General features: G+C 39.2%; 1 protein-coding gene across 8 annotated transcripts in view; it reads left to right on the top strand.

Moving 5' to 3' along the window:
* PLEKHA7 (pleckstrin homology domain containing A7) overlaps positions 1 to 17,821 on the top strand; it is a 149,742-nt gene that overhangs the window by 81,180 nt on the left and 50,741 nt on the right. For 6 of the 8 annotated variants that reach the window (XM_066997619.1, XM_066997618.1, XM_066997620.1 and 3 more), the window contains 3 exons: positions 6,167 to 6,250; positions 14,219 to 14,330; positions 17,393 to 17,497. In XM_066997619.1, the coding sequence (XP_066853720.1) occupies positions 6,167 to 6,250; positions 14,219 to 14,330; positions 17,393 to 17,497 (301 nt within the window). The remainder of the gene's footprint in view (positions 1 to 6,166; positions 6,251 to 14,218; positions 14,331 to 17,392; positions 17,498 to 17,821) is intronic. The other 2 variants (XM_066997621.1, XM_066997624.1) reach the window with 1 other exon arrangement.

Raw genomic sequence — 17,821 nt, 5'->3', positions numbered from 1 at the left:
AAACAGCTGTGTCAGCATTGGAGATGATGACTGGAAGAAATACATTTATATACATTTTTATAGATCAATATTCATCTCATAGATACACATTTATATGCACATATGTTTGTGTACGTGTATGCATTCAAATATATATATGCATATATCATTGATACATGTATTTAACTGTTGAACCTACTCCTGTTTCCATTTCAGACTTTCAAAATTTGCCATAGATGTTCACATGGTCTCTGTAAAGTACCGTACAATCAATTAGGTCTGCTGCTCTCATCGCGATATTGCTGACATTTCATTGTCACTCTTTGTCACTCATTGTCAAAACTCTTTTGTTTAGGTCACAAGGTTCCAAATTCATTTAGATATTTTTGAAGGTACTACATTTTGTTTGTGGAGACATCACCTGACTAAATTCAAATACTTGAGTGGGAAAGAAAGAAAGGAACAGTCCTAAGTGAGTTACAAGCCTGAATTATTAAGATGATGTGATATAATAAGGCGGTCTTTTGCTTTTCTAATTTTATTTTGGTATGATCAGAGAGTTTTTTTTTTCGCTGAAATTTTGAAGGCAAGGAGTGTAGTTTTTCTAAAACTGGGAAAGTAAAGAAATAAAATCAGATTTGACTTTTCAGGAATGCCCCCTTTTCTGAGGATTTTCTTCTCCTAAAAACTTTGGCTAGCATACTTTTTTTTTTTTTCAAATACAAAGAAAAGTGGGAATAAGTGATACAATCTGATGTCATGCAAGTGATCCCCTTACCTGTCTTTGGGCTTTTGTGTTCGTTGTAGTCGCAGACAGAGCTGCTCAGGCTAGTTACAGAACTGTGTTCTGGCTAACAGGTAAAAGCTTGTGATGTTCTAAGGATGATATGAGATTTGAGAGAATCATGTTTACTCTGTGATTCTTCCCTAAAAGTTAATGGGCTAAGATGTTAGTTAAACTATCCTATGATTCTATAGGAGAGGGTGATGCTTTTGACCTTATTAAATCTACTGGACATTGATTTCAGTGGACCAAGGATTTTACTGCTACTCTGAAGAGGCACCTAGCTATTTTAAACTAAAATCCTGAAAAGATGTTTGTGGTGTGCGTCTAGCTTGTAGTAGTGGGTACTATTGGTATTGATTAAAATTCTTCTAAATTATGTCAGTATTACACTGCATATTTCTTAGAAGAATATTCTTCACAGAACTTCTGTGGCACTGATTTTCTTGGAATGTCTTAGATTTTCTTTCCAACCAATTCTCAAAGCTGAAATGAAAATACAAACAAAAACCCCTCAGCAGTGCTTAAGCTGTTTTGAAATTATTTGTGTATTTCAGCAATACGTTATGAAATAAAGCAACCCATACCTGAGTGGTTGCCTGGTTAGATACAAGCACTTGATCCTTTTGGAGAACTCACTCTCACTGCAGACCAGCAGCTCTTCACCACTCAAGTTCCTCTGTCAGCTGCCCCCACAGCAGGGTCTCCCTTAGAAGCGCAGGTGCTCACCCCTAACTCTCACTGCCATTTGGGACTTTCAGCGTAAAGTTGTTGGTGCTTGTGTGGTCTTGAAGATAAGCATAACGGAGTCAGCCAGCAGGAGAAGTAAATATCACAGAAATGGCTTGTAATAATTTATAGGGTAGTCCATTCAATGACAGCATGAATTACTTTTGCAATCTGTGCATTTGTTGTTAAGGTGATGAGGTAGACTCAATCAGTAGTTGATTCACACATTTCAAGATTCATCTGTCTGGGCATTTAAATTACTCTAGAGGCAATATATAAACTTGCTTGACTTCAAATGCAAGGTCATCAACGTAAGTCATGGCCAAAAGTTAATTATTAAAATCTGGCTTCACTTCAAATACAAAATGAACTGAAAGATAAAAATAGGTGAAGTTGTGTTGATTATCACTGAGTTGGGAAAAGGGCCTGCCCTTGTGAATTACATTGCAGGACTGGAAACTATTGCAGTTGTGAGGTTTTTCAGTATTTAAATTGGTTAAATTTCAGAATACTATAGGTTACGTTAGTGCAAACAAATAGTAGGCAATGCTAAATTTGCAGACTTGTTTAATCAGTAATACTTGAGAAATCTCGTAGGCTGTACTCTGATGGCAAGCAGCAAGGTGTCAGCAAAGGCTATCGGGCTGTCACGCTCCCACCCCCCAGGAGGATGATAAATGGCATTCAGGTTGCAGGAGGTTTTCTGGTTCCAGCCCTTAGCCCAGGGCCAGCTTGGAGGTTATGTTGTGCGTTCAAGCAGCCAACTTGCAAATGTGGCTAATATTAGCCAGATGAGTGAGTGGTAGATATAGCTTGAAGGCCTCGAGTCTTTCTGAACTGCTATAGTACATCCGTCTTAAGAAATGTAGTGGGTTGCTATCGGTTCTTACGTGTGTAAATGTTGTGTAAACTAAAATGTTAAAGGACGATGGCTAACAAAAATACCACGACTGAATCACACAGCCTGAAAGTTTAGCATTTTGAATGTGCGGCGGTGTGCTAATGCAGATCACGGGGCCTTCAGAGCTCCCACGGCGAAGTATCAGAAGCATTCCCCCGTTTTGTCAGGGGTATCAGGTCTTCCTCTGGAGAAAAAGGGAAAAAAGGGGCATGAAGAGTGACAGCAGCATATCATGTGTCCTTTTATTAAGGCTCGCTTGTTGTGCCTGTTACACACGGTAGATTTCTGGACAACAGAAACTTAGCAATTGCTATCTGGAGGAGATGCAGGTGGTGAACTGCCGGGAGGCTTGGTTAGCCTGTGTGTCTGAAGAGCAGCTGTGCCAGGGCTTTTCTTCACGTGTGCTTGGGAACAAGGAACAGTTTTCACTGTGCGGAGTCACTAGGTCACTGTCCCCAGCGATGTTACTGTTCTCACTGGCACGTAAGCAGAGAAATTACTGCTAAGCCAATGGCTGAAAAACGTGAACACGAGAAATACTGTGATCTAAGTCTAAAAATCTAATACCAGTTCGGGTTTTATTTCATTCTAATCAGAGAGGTACTGCTAATATGCCTGGGCCGCATCTATTTAAACACTGGGAAAAGGTTCACAGGGACTGTAAGAACTGGATGATATTTGCAGAGGAGGGAGCAGCAGAGAGTGACAGAACAGAATAACTTGGGTGGGAAAGGAACTTCAGGACCCCTTCAGATCCGGCCCCTCCTGTGCAAAGCAGCTTCAAAGATGGAACCAACCTAGAAGTTTGATGAGATTGCTCGGGGCCTTCTCTGGCCACGTTTTGAGTATTTCCAAGGACGGAGATTCCACAGCCTTGCTAGGCAACCTCTTCCAGTGTCTGACTGCTCTCATTGTGGGCAAAAATCTCCCTGCTCTCTAATTCCTTGTTGCAAGGCATTAGCCATCTGTTGTATAGATTGTTTTGAACGGTATTGCTTATTCTTAATGGGACCTATGAGGCAAAACATTTAAATTCTTACTTTTCAAATTCAAATAAAGCACTGTGTTCCGCAGAACTGCCTGTGGTGCTGTTTCTCTCCTCCTAGTCAAGTGCTGAGTATTGAACTTGCAGATTTGCAGAAAGTTTTGGCCTGGTATGTGTCTTTGTCTGTGAAATTACTAACCGCTTTCTCTAAGAACATAGCTGTGCTTCTGTTTCTCTGCTCTTCTCGTTCAAAATGGAAAACTATTCCAAAATGCAGTTGCTCAAATACTGAAGAGGTGTTTGCTTTGCAGCTGAAACTTTTATCTTTAGCAAGTAGTATTTAGTCTATTACTAATGAACTTGCTCTATAATTACAGCAGCAGAACCAATTCCTATTCCAAAGGCCTGGAGAATTTATTTCAGGGGAAATAATAGAAGTTGTGTAAAAGTGCAAGTATGGTATAATGGATAACTTCATTTCCCAAATTACCCTGGAGCACTTCTGGAATAGAGTCCTTTTTCTTAGTCTTAATTATAGAGTTATTAATGACTAAAAGCCTGCAGATGAAAACTTGTTGACAGTTTGTCAGCCTCTAGAGAATAAAGCTGACAATGTACTTTCATTCTTACGGCTGACAATGTAATTGCGTTTCTGGTTGTACTCCTAGCCTACGTATCAAAGGTTAAGCGGACTGCTTCAGTCCTGATTTGAAAGGAAATGCTCTCAGCGTAAAACTGTTTGGACTGTGTGATGAAAACGGAACTTAATTGTTACTGTTATAGTTCATTTATTAATTTCTTTGAAGACATCTGCAAGTTCATATTCCTTTCTTGGGGCGTATACCCAGACCTAGAATACAAACTGAGTTTAAAGTGCTGCCTCTTCAGAAAACGATGCTTCTCAATCCTCTTAGGAGAAAAAGACCATGGCTTCTTTGTAGATATTTGCACTGCAGGGTTACTGTAACTGCTTTCTCCCCACCTCCGGTTTCAGGAGCAAGCTGAGGAGGTAGAAACTGACAACTTCTGTCACACAGCCACCTCTACAGCAGAGGTTGGCTCTCGCCAGCCTGGGCAATGAACGCTGTCGCTGCTGTGCTGGGTGGCGTGTGGCCTGATATGTTGGTCGCAGCTTGTACTGGCTCTAAGGCTAGAATTTTTGTTAGAGCTGGGGCTTGGAAAAGTCCTTTTGGTGCAATTTAAGTTGTCACTGCTCTCGTTTTATCACTGATGTTTATTATATTAGTCCCTTATTTATGGTATTCTGTAGCAAGGCAGATTGGAAGAGGGGTGAAAGGTTTACAGTACAGACAGCATCCTCTGCCGCTCATGGTTTAAGTGAGACTTTGTGGGAGCAGGTATCAGTAAGAACTGAGAGGAGACTCAACTGCATATTTTTTTAATCCAGGCACATCCTGAGCTATTGACATTTGAAAGTTATGTTTGCGTGAGCTGTTTGATTTTCAGCTGTCTTGTATGCTGTAGAAAGGCTGTAACCTTTTTGGAATTTGTTTATTCTGAAACCCGAGAATACTTCCTTATACCCTATTCTGTTTCTGGGTGGACATCCTGCTATGCTAGACTACTAGGTCAAATCTGTAAGACCTGAAATGGCTGGTCATTACAGGAGAGGAAAAAAAACACACTTTAAAACAGAAGAATGGAGAAGTATTTGTTTTTGAATCTTTGAGGTATAAATCATTTAACAGCCTTACTTTTTTATAGTTTTGTTTTATTGTTTTTTGTTAACATTTTGCTGCATTTGATGGGAATTCTGCTTTGGGATATTGTTGATATTGTTTACCTAAACGTTGTTAACAACTAGCATAGAAATTCAGAACATTAAATAAGTGAACTGGTTCATTACTTGTTCATTCTAAGGCTCTCTAGCAGTGAGTCAGTGACAGTCTTTGTAATTAGGAAATAAGATCTTAAATATCATATTTCTTTAAGATTTGTAATTTGTAAATGTCTCCCACTGGGAGGTAGAAAGACAACCAGTTTATCTTGAAATAAACTTTCTTCACTCCACATTTTTGCATTATATGAGTACAGTTATCCAGGTAGATAAAGTAATTGCCTTTAATGGACAGTAATAATTTATAAAGGGTGGTAAAACACGTAGATAGTACTCTGAGGGGGGAAGGTTGATTAAAAAAAAAAAACACAATTTAAATTCAACTCAGCTGAAATACTAAGTTATGTTGCTTTATGTAGGCTATGCATCTAAACAGTTAAGGTTAAAAATAATCTTGTGTGTAGAGGTACAAAGAAAAAGCACTGAAGATATACTAGGGAGGAAAAAAACATCTAATAAATGGCTTCCGCAAAACATCTCTCAGTGATCTCATTAAATATTACAAATTGTGTGGGACTGTGAACTGTCCAGCGGCATTTTAACTTATTTGACTAGTTTGCTGGGTGAAATTTACAGAAATATGAATCAATAATTTATGTTGTGTAGATTATATGTTAGTGTTTAAATAATAAAGTAATAGTCAGGTATAAATATTCATAAATTCAAGTGCGTCTCCCTAACTAAGCTTTGTAACTAGTTTACTTTTAAAACATTAACCTCCTTAATAATTAAAAGATACAGTATGCCATTGGCAGTCAACAAGAATGCAGCAAGAAGCTTGAAAAGTACCTAAGAGATACGTTAGAGTAGCAGAAGCCAAGCGTCAATATAAAACGTTCTGCCTTTTTAGGTATCATTGGTATATTTTACTGAGTTTAGCACTTCAATATTAATTTTTTTTTCTTTTTTTTCTTTTTGTTTTCCTTTCAGCCATAATCAGCAGACCACGTCATTTAGACATCCTGTGACAGGACAGGTTTCTCCAGAAAATATTGAATTTATTTTGCATGAAGAGTAAGTAGTTCTATACCTATGGCAAGAGATCTAAAATAATAACACATTTAATTACAGTGGTTTAGTAGTTTGACAATTCTTCTGGTACTGTAGCAAAAATGTCATACAGCTTGATGCTTAAAAATGTAATTCTCATTGAGATAGCATGTTTTTGAGTCTAGCACTGTTCCACATAAGGGCTGGAGAGGAAAACTCCACCAGTTCTTTATTTAAGGAAAAAGAAAAAAGAAGCATTTAAATAGGATATTTACATAAATTGTCATTGTTTATGTGTCACACATACATAACAAAGCTTTCACATCTTTGCAGGAAACTGAAAGGTTTGTACTGAAACTGAAATACACAGAAATATTACTATTTTATGTTGTAATTCATTGCTTTTCTTACGTTTTAGTTTTTCTACGTTGATTGTGTCTTTGGGCTGTTTTTTGTTCAAAAATTTTTGTCCATTCATTCTTCAATTTATTCTAGAGAAATAAAATCACATATATTTTCAACGTATTTCCTACTCCTGTCATCCATGCTGCATATTAGGTTGGAATAGGTAGGAGATCCTGAAATCCCTTCTGTAGCTGGATGGCTGGGTATCCCTTCAGTGCTACGTCACTTCTAAAACTACCCCAAAGAGCAAGAGGCAGAGGACAACACCAGATGTCTTTCCCCGTTCCAGCCTCGTCTTACAACACTGTTTCAGCAGCCTCCAGCCCTCAGGTGCCCCTCTTCACACATGACAGAGCCCAGACACCATGTTGCAACACCCTGCACCTGGTGGTTTGTAAGGTTGCCCTCACGATTTTGAGCACTTTGTATTTCAAATTATGTGGCATTTTAATCCGCTTTACATTTAATTTAAAGCAGTATTGCATTAAGGGTGGTGAGGTGGTATTGAATTCACAGGCCTAGAGAAGGGCCTCATGAGGCTCCCAGGAGATTGAGGCTTTTGTGGCAATGCCTTCTGCTGCAGACCAGGAGAGGAAAGAAGAGGTAGAGCATGACGATACAGCTTTCTGCTCAGGGCTTCTGATACAGCCCTGAGAAGTGCCTGGTTTAATGGTTTTAAAAAAAGCCAAGCACTATACAAGCTTCTCACCCAAAAGCCCAAAGCAAATCCAAGGGCCAATCCTATGTTAAGGCCCATGCTAAGAACCAGCACAAAGTAGAATGGCGGCCACATTTTGCTGTGATGAGGTGTAAAGAGTGTGGAAATGCTGCTGAGCCGGAGGCCACCCCAAGTGTTCAGAGGTATGTGTGTGGCTTGCTGCTCAGGAGGGGGGTGGCTTGTTACAGGCATGCAAACGAGCTGTTCCCAGTCATTTAGCGAGGAGAACAGGTATCTTGCAATGAGCAAATCTCCAAGGCAATATAGACAACAGCCACTGTCCATCTGTGATCTGGCTTCCAGCCATTAATAGATATTTAATCTGCTGGACAGTTTCAATCAAATTTAGGATGGAGAAAATTCATACACGTGTCAAGGAGAGTAGGTGTTTGGACAGAACTCCTTGGAGCGCTTCCCTGGGTTACACACGCTTCCTTGGGTTGTTTCTGGTTTTGTAATTGCGGTAGCAGAAAAAATGCTATAAGAATTGAAAAACTAACTGGCTGATGGCACGTGGTTTTATTGATCTTCTGTATATATCAGAAGCATTTTTAGAAGAGAAATTGAGGTGTTTATTTGGAGGGCAAACAGATGAGCAGGCATAACTTGTCATCTGCAGACTTCAATTACTCATACTGAGATGATATCAAAAGCAGAAAAAAAAACTTGCAATGCAGTAGAATTAATAGAGACAAGTGGTTTTTATTCCAAGTGAAGAGGGAATGACCGGAGGGATATAGAGAGGGGTATGTGTTTGTAGTAACTACTCAGGAAACGGTCTTTGCAAGAACGTTTTTCTGAGCTTTGTTATTGGCCTGAAGTACAAGGAGAGTGTTTTTAACATTGGATATTTTTAACATACCAGTTAAAATTGCTCAAAGGATGACATTAAGTGCCTGAGATGCTCTGATTTCCTTAGTTTTGTACTTCTGCTTGCAGCAGTGTAGGTTTTATACAGATGCTGTTCCTCACCATCACGTCTGAGTTTCTGGCAGATGACACTGTTGACATACGTGGATGTCTCTGCTGAAATCAAGGGAGCTGTCAGCACCTCTCTGTCTTTCGATGTAGGAATTGTAATGGGGCTGGGTGACACTTTTGGTTCTTTTCTGTCAGGCATCCAGGATTTGTACGGAATCAGTGTTGTAGGTTGTATATTAGTTTGGAATCAGTGTGGTAGATCGTATCCTGTAATGAAATTAATTTCACAGACAGGACGCAGTCGAAAAGGTAGTCCCTGGGTTTGCATGATCTGTGGAAACTGTTTCCATTGTAAGATCCTTTTGACCAAGAGTACTTTCTCTTCTACGTACAAGTTTCTTTTTTATTCTGTAGCTCAAGCATTCTGACTGAAGTAGCAGCTCTCTTAAGGGTTTCTTATACATCAGTTTCTTCTTCAGTGCTGTTGTGACATGATTTATTACTTAAAGGTTGATTTTAATTTCAGATTAGGGCCAAAGTCAGGAGTCGACTAGGACTAGTGGGGAGACCTAGGCACAAACTTGTTCAAGTTGCAACAAACATATCTGTTCAGAGGACACATTTAACATCAAGAAAGTAATTTACAGTAATCTAGAGATGATGAATGTATGGACTGTTCAGGCCATTTCTTATCCGGGAAGCAATGTACTGGAAAAAAGATTTGAAAAGAAGAGTTTTGGGAAATGGTGAATGATTTCATCCTAATGTACTTACGATCGGTTATGAACCAGAAGCCCTTGTCTCACTTGATCAAATGAGAACAGGGATGCTTTCAGTAGAAGGTTGATACTGTGCCTCAGTAGTGTTTTCCAAGGCATTTCGCCTTTTAAGCAATATCACATCAGTCTCGATGCTTAAGCCAAACTCCGGTTTTCTCACATCCATTGTAATTGGAAGACAAACACAAAGAGTATTGCTTGGAACCTGTAACTTTTAAGTTATGCTATCTTTTTGCTATCCTTTGCTATCTTTATGCTATTCCTGCTTCCTGAAGATATTTAGATTTTTGTTATTATTAAAAGTAGTGATTAATGATTCCTTATTTCCTAACCCTTTCTTAGCTAAGACCACTGTCAAATCACCACCTCTCATTCTCAGGCTGCTGGACAGGCATCAGATCTCGCTTAAACCCATCATGTGTTTAGCACAAATACAGGCTGGGAGGAGAATGGATTGAGAGCAGCCCTGAGGAGAAGGACCTGGGGGTGTTGGTTGAGGAGATGCTTGGCATGAGCTGGCAAAGTGCGCTTGCAGCCCAGAAAGCCACCCGTACCCTGGGCTGCTCCAAAAGCATTGTGGCCAGCAGGGCGAGGGAGGGGATTCTGCTCCTCTGCTCTGCTCCCATGGGACCCCACCTGGAGCCCTGCATTCAGCTCTGGGGTCCCCAGCACAAGAAGGATGTGGAAGTATTAGAATGAGTCCAGAGGAAGGCCACAAAGATGAAGCGCTTCTCCTGTGAAGACAGCCTGAGGGAGTTGGGGTTGTTCAGCCTGGAGAAGAGAAGGCTCGGGAGACCTTATAGGGGGCCTACAGGAAAGCTGGGGAGGCACTTTTTATCAGGAGTGTATTGATAGGACAAGGGGGAATGGTTTTAAACTAAAAGAGGGTAGGTTTGCATTAGATATTGGGAAAAAATTCTTTACTCTGAGGGTGGTGAGGCCCTGGCCCAGGCTGCCCAGAGAAGGTGTGGATGCCCCATCCCTGGAGGTGCTCAAGGCCAGGCTGGATGGGGCTTTGGGCAGCCTGGGCTGGTTGGAGGTGACCCTGCTCGTGGCAGGGGGTTGGAATTAGATGGTCCTTAAGGTCCCTTCGAACCCAAACCATAATTCTATGATCATTATATATGCATTTCTTTGAAAAACCTATGATAGAATTGCTTAGCATAGATGTGTGCATGCAATGTTTAGTTTTCTTCTCTATTATTTTTCTATAAATAGCAGTTCTTAACTTTATACAGGATGGAATAAGCAGGCACTTATAGGGACATATATAATTGCATCTGTTGCTAAACACCAGTAGTTGTGTATTAGAAATGTTACAGTATATTTGTGATAGAATTATGCTTGCAAATGAGAAAACAGTACGTTAAAGTTAAAAAGGATAAAACTTCAACATAAATGTAGAAATACACAAAATACATTATGCGTTTAATGCAATTACTGTTATCCTTTTTTGCCTGTTTTTTTGTGCAACTGATAAATCCTGTGGATTATCTTTGGAGAGAGAGACATCCTATTTTTTCTATTGCATATGGTTACTATAGCAGCAAAAATATCAGGTGGATAGACAGGAGGAAACCTAAGCAGCCCCAAAATAAACATCTGGCATGTTTACGTGTATAGAAATACAAAGTTAATTTTTATCTAACCGAATAGGAGATTTATTAGTATGAGAACTAGATTAACATAATGTTATTTTGTTCCAACAAAATAAACTTTTTAAGTCACTGGTATGAACGTGGATCTTTTTAGTCGACTAATCTTTACGATCCTTTAGAGAAAAGGAGTTGCTTCTCTCATGAGTATCGCATTTTTCGATATGGACTACTGGTGTAAAATCCCCTTTTGTTCATTTTTTTTAAAAAATAAACTAAATACTGGCCATGTGATTCTTTTAGGTAGTAAAATGTGATTTCTTTATAGACATCCCAGCATGGCTTAAGTAGAGCAGGGAGTTGCTAGACAGGAGATATATTATGTAGAGAGTTATTTTCAAGTATTTCATAAAGATTTACAAGGGACTGGAGCACCGAATGCACACACTGCCATTTTGTGTGTGTATGCACACCCCTGGGGGAAGCAGCAAGAAAACTCTCCAGAACACAGACAAAACCCAGCACTGTGAAGACAAAATGCAGTATCTTGAATAACAAACATTATGAAACGTTTGGTAATAGTGATTCTGACCTAATGCTTCTGAATGCACAGGGTTAATGCTTTATTCACTTATTTATGAAGATGAATCTGTAAACACTGTTAAGACGGTCTTAACTCCATTAAGCATGTTGGGCTGTTGCAGGTAATTCCGTACATTCTCCATATTTTTCTTTTCAATTTAAAACAGACTGAGAATATTAATTAGCTATTAAGAGACTTGAGCTTGAGTTTGGTTTAATGCAAATCTGTTACAGTATTTTATAATTGAAATGCTACATTTGAATATTTTAAATTCATTGTCAATGCTGTTTTGTGTTTTCTGTTACATCTCAGGTACAAAAAGGTCGGATCACCAGTGTTTGCTACCAAAGGCATTGTTTTAGGGGAATAATAATGTTTTGTTGTGTGTTTTTTTTTTTCTGTTTCAGTAGACTTACTGTTCCTTGTGCTGGCTATGTGAGTTCTTCCATGGCAACAACCTTGCTCTTTTATTTTTTATATATTTTTTAATTCTGTTCTTTTTCCAGTTGAAGTTCATCATTAATCTTGGTACTGCAAATAAATGAAAGCTTTGTTTATTGACAGTGATTGTTTTCAGTAAGAAGTGGAAGAGAAATCACCAAATGGCAAAATTATCAGTTCTTTAAAATTGTGCACTTGTTGTTCTGTATTGCATTGCAGTTTTCTGGTAGTGCTAGTGATTTTCTGTTAGATCTCGTTAAATGTATAAAGCTTATCTTTTTATCTTTGTAGTTCTGAACCTTGTTCTGTTACTCCTTTTTTTTTTTTTTTAACTGCACAAAGCTTGACCTACTGTAAAACAGTATCTTGTTGAACAGTGGATATGCTTCAATTTGAGTTTATCTACTCTGATTTGTAATTAAAGGCATTCCTCTGGGGTAATTTATTTTTCCATATTAATGTTTTTATTGCAAAAATTAATTTCTAATATGTTAAAACTTTAGTTTTTATTCTTCATTTTTCTCTTTCCTGAGACAATTAGTGTGCTCTCTCTCTATATGAAATAGGTACTCCATAAAATGAAGAAACATAATCTAGGCATATTGTCCACAGGCTTCCCAGCCTACAGATTTTCTGAATATGTATGTTAAGTGTTCCTTTCTCTGCCCTTCACCTCCTCCATCTTCCCTCCTTGCCCCAGTGAGTACCTGGACAATCAGTAACATGCAGTAAGTGACTCTCCTACCCAATAGCTTGTGGTCTGGAAATTGTAGAGAATCTAAAGGAAATATTAGGAAAAGGCAAGTACCTTGTTTTTGCAAGAAGAATGCAGACAGTGTAGCTTCGTGTTTACTACCTGTTCTGAAAGTTTATAGAGTGGAACCGTAACTGGTGAAAGTTGAGTCAAAAGCAGATGGTAATAAGACTGGCTGATCAACAGAAAGCATGGTCAGGCTGTGTTATATGCAGGAAGTGTCTTAATCTACTCCTTGCTGTGATTGGGGATTCCTAAAGCTGGTGAAATGCTAAAATAGGGTGCCCTATTAAATATGCTAAAAATGGTAAAAACAGGGTGCCTAGGAGGTAAGACAGATTGGCTCAAACTGAGGTGATGCAGCTCTCACACACTGGGGGCTGGTCTGGCATTTTTGGGACTTGCTGTAGTTTGTTCTCATATATGGGACCTGAATTTAGGTACAAAAGCTAGAAAGAGAGAACTTAGGCCAGATAAGTGATGCGTAAGGGAAATTGGATTAAAGTTGTGGTATTACTTCCTGGCAAGCTTAATTTAAACTGTGGTCACAAATGGAAAAATGTGCTTTCTCTGACATCAACTATAAATGCTTTTGGAGAGGTAACTGTTCAGGTTTTAACTGAGATAGAGCAGTGGTGGCAAGCACCTTGTCCTCCTCAGTTAAGCCATGTATTGGTCTGCTGCAGCCAGCAACCTCTCTGGTCTTATGAGTGAGACCACTCACAATTACTGGTCTCTGCCACATTGAGAATTTGGTTGAATTTTAGTGGCAGCAGCAAGAAAGCTTGGTGTGGTTTGTATTATGTTTTGTTTTGGTTTAGTTTTGTTTGTTTGTTTTATTTTAAATGAATGCTTCAGTAACTTACTGAAAGGCAAAAAGGAGTTTATTTGTTAACAGTATTTTTTGGTGTGATTGTAGTGATACCTCCTAATGATTTGATGTTTCTAAAATATAATTTACTAAACTGCTCTTAATGATTTTTGGAAATACCACCTGTTGATTTAATTCACAAGCTTGGCTGCTGAGGCTTATGCTAACAATCCGCATGTGGAATTCCACCAGAGTCTGTACTTGCATTTGTCCTCCCGCTTCTTCATCTGGGCAGCTGTACTGAATTCTTACTTGTCGAACAGGTTCTTACAGTAGGATTCATCTCACTATGATTTAAATGGGTATCTCTATCTGAGCTAGTTATCTAGATTTCTTGTATCCTAGTATGACTCGGAGGCTATTTCTAACAATATCTGCCATGAGTTTAATCATTTCACTTAAAAGATGTTCTTATTTTAACAATTTCTATTGTAGTGTGGCTTGTATTTTGGGCAGAATGAAAGATCAAACATTAGGGTGTCCACACTTTTAGTTTAAACAATAAATCTGTAATTGCAAAGTGTGCTGACTCCTACCCCTCCCTTCCCACTACTGTCTCTTCCACACGTTTGTGGCCAAGCCTCTAGATTGGGCATAGTTCAGTTTCTGTGCATGAGCATTATCTTCTCTGAGTGCTCTTTGTTACATCTCGATTCTCTGTTGGGTTTGCAGTTTGGGAGGTTTCTGCCTCCTGATACATTGGCAAATACTAATTATTAGATGTCACTGACAGAATCTGCTTGAGAAATACCGGAAATCAAAATAATAGGGGTAGTGCAATGGAAGTGGGAAATGGGAAATGTTTGCCTTGTGTTTGACTCGCCTGTCATTCATTTGCTCACTGGGAGTCTTAAATATAAAAAGGCAAAGCTAAGTGTTCAAAAACCAATGTGCTTTATAGTATCTGTTTGTTTTTGTTTTCTAGACTAAATTCACCTATGTCCAAGCAACAAATAAACCAAAGACCTTCAAGCATGGTCAGTGAATCATCCACTGCAGTAACTATGTCTGCTGTTGATACAAAGCCTGGTTCTAAGGTAAAGGAAACAGACTGTTGTTTGAACTTGATGATTAGAACTTCGCTTGCCTTAAGGCCAATGCTATTTTAGCGTTGATTTTAATCGGTCCATGAATTAAACTAGAAGACTAGGACTTAACAAGGTACTTATGCATTTGAGTTTACTGTTTTTATGCTCATTGTCATTTTTTTTAATGCCAGCATTAGAGAGAAAAGGTTCAGTTTTTCACTCTTAAAAATCAATTAACTTAATGGGGACCTGGTACTCTGCTTTGAGATGAGGAATTTTTCCAGTGATGCAGTTGGCTTTAAGTTATTTTTGATCACACTTTTGCCAGTAAGTGTGCACCCTTGTCACCTGCTCCTGCTGCTTTCCTTTGTCATGTAATTGCACTCATCTAATCAGGCTTTGCAAAACATAGAGAACGATAATGATGACTGGATACAACTTAGAGGCCCACCCACGAGAAAGAACTAATTCACAGGAAACATGAGAACTGCACAGCTAAATGTGATAGTAATGCTCTTTCCATCACAACTTGGAGAATATCCAGAATCTCCTCCCAAAACTTCAGCTGATCTGTTTCTGGTCTCTGCTGTTATTTTGTTTGCTGTCCAGTAGAAGTGTGGCAGTGTATGCTTCTGCCAGGCTGCTAGATGTGACATTCTTTTAAATACCCTACAGCTTTAGAATTCAAATAGACATCTCATAGAGGACTTGCTTGTACTTTCCTTCTCCACCAAATTTGTTTATATGAGATCCATCCAGCTGTGGACCCTTGATAAATACTTTACTTGAGTTTTAATTAGGACAGAGAACCATAAGTCTTTCTCATATACACTTTGGTTCAGCATTGCATGTGTTTCCAAGCTTGAAAACACCCCCCATGTTCTGCAGAGTCAGAAGGAGATCTGTTAAATTCCTTCACAAACTACCATATCAGAATTAATTCAAGTTAACCAGCACCAAGAACAAAGGCTGTAAAGTGAATAACCGGTGTCCTCCATTTTGAGGTCGTTTTGTAGCATTCCAAGAGTAGATTTTAAGAACCTTTCCTCTATTTTCTAAACGTTTTCCTCCATGAATTCTATAATCATTCTTTCTGAAGAGTGAGTTCCCAGACACAAAACTGGGAGACTGTCATGAAGCCAGAGGTACATTCTGTTTATCATGGCAAGTTCCCGTAGCTACCCATAGCTAGTTATTACCTTTCATGAAATGCTTTCACTATTTTGTCCTGCAAATGCTATCACAAAACTGACACTGTGTAGGTGTAGGGTTGGAATCCTGGCCAAATTCAAACTGATTTTTATAGAGAGCTATGTGCACTGGAATTGTACCAAATCAGAAAGTGTAGAAGCAGGTACAGGGCTTTCAGCTTGATTCTTCTGCAAAAAGCTGACAGCTAACAATTGCTATGTTTGGGGTGGAGAGGGAAGGTAAGCTGCCAGCTGCATGATAGATTTGTCATTCTCGGTTCAAGATGAAAGAAACAAAGCCTACTGGCTTGCTTGCTGCAGTATTCAAGTCTGAACTTGGATTGAATAAAACTTCTGAAATAAGAAGTAATTGTTTGGAAAGAGGATTTCACATGCACTCTCCAACAATGTCAGTTGCACGCTGCACAAGGAAAGGAGAGTGTTGGAAACAAAACAAGCAAAACCGCTACCAACTAAAACTAAGGCTTATACTTATCAACCTCTCATTCTGTTTTATTGATATACATATAAATACATAATTCCTCATTTTCCAAGACACATAAGATGGGCAGTTGCAGAAATGTGCATAGATTCTTGGGGTGGGCCTCACCATTTACATGCTGGCACTGTCTGAATAAGTCATCTCAAGACTGCGTTTAGACCACTGCAGTCATTACAGATGAGGATTTTCACCCATTATGAACCATGTTAAAAGCCATTCATACTGATTATGAATAAAGGATATGGAGAAATAAAGGTCTAGTTCAGTTTGAGAATAATTTGGAATTCAGTTTTTTTTAAAGCATCTAACAGTGTGAATGGAAGCTTGCAAATGTTACTTTGTTTTCCTGTACTTTGTGTTCCCCTTCCAACTGAAATATTCTGTTCTGTATACCGCTGGAGTATTTTATGATGATATGTGCTGTCTTCTACTCCAGATGTTGCCTGACAGGCAGAAGCAGTACACTCAGGTATCTTTATGATATCATCTCTTGCGTATGACAGATGTGTTAATTTTCCAGAGCTGCTGTTTGTCTGCAGCTGAGGGAACATCAGAACTGGTCGATTCCCTGACCAATTGAGAGATTCGAACAAATGAGACATTGCAGGGACATGGTGGGAAGGAGACAGGGCGTGAATCTGGACAGCTCTTCCCTTGCAGAGATCGGGTGCAACTGTAAGGGTGGTTTGTGCCCCTCAGGTTCCTAAAGCAATTGCAGTAGCAAACTGTGCTGAGGCTGGAAAAGAATAGGCAGACCATTTATGAGGTTCTTGCTGTTTTTTTTCACAGACTGGTAGGCTTTCCCTTCTTGTTTTTGAACTCATTTTGCCAGTGTGAGTCAAAACCAAGGTTGCAGTAAAGCAAACCATTATGTAGCCCTCGTGTTTTCCACTTACTGCCATCTAGGTCTCTTCCTTAGCAGTCACGCTGCATCTACTCCTTTTGTTTGCAGGGTCAAAGTCCAAGCATTTTATTAAACTGTCAATGTTATTTGAATTTAAACAGGAAAAACAAACGAACAGAAAACAAGCAACAAAGAGCAAGATTAGGATTCATGCATACAAACTTCTGTGTGTGTATAAGACTTGTGCCATGTTGTAGAGAGAGACTTGCATGTAGTGCCCTCAAAAATACTTGCCGATAGAACTTCAGCAGTTCTGCCTTTCAGACTCGAGCCACACCAGCCTAGCACTGATATGTTGATGAGAGTGGGAAATTGGCTTTGCTAAGTTGTAAATATTATTGTCTATTTACTTGCCCTTGAGAATGCTATAAATGCTTTGTTACTGTGTAATGAATTACTGCAGTGAAGTTATTTAAAACATGAAGCGTGTGTCAGCGCAGTTTAAAAAACACTGCTTTGTTATACTTCCTTACAGGTAGTGAAGACTGGAAACAAAGTTCATAGCTTTGGAAAGAGGGAGCAAGCTATCAGAAGGAACCCCAATGTTCCTGTTATAGTAAGAGGCTGGCTACACAAACAGGTAAGTATGTAATCCTCTGTTTCCGTCCATATGCAACCATCAAGTAAAAGCTAGCGCCTTTCAGATCACTGAAAAAGCAGAAGCTGGAATGGCGGTGGTGGTGGGAACACCCATGGGCTTCTGTAATGAGGGGCTTGTGCTCAGCAAGTACCAGAACTGAGATTTACATACAGGTTTGATTCAGAAGAGGAAACAATGATAAATGGACACAGTTATCCTGGTTAAATGCTGAGGCTATAACTTTGTTGTCCAATTCTGGTTATTTTGCCTGTTTTATCCCAACTGCTTGTTGCCATGCTGATTTCAGTCTCCCTCAGAACACAC

Source organism: Anser cygnoides, chromosome 5, assembly GCF_040182565.1.
Source record: "Anser cygnoides isolate HZ-2024a breed goose chromosome 5, Taihu_goose_T2T_genome, whole genome shotgun sequence".
In the NCBI taxonomy this organism is placed as follows: Eukaryota; Metazoa; Chordata; class Aves; order Anseriformes; family Anatidae; genus Anser; species Anser cygnoides.
This window is presented reverse-complemented; position numbering and strand designations above follow the sequence as displayed.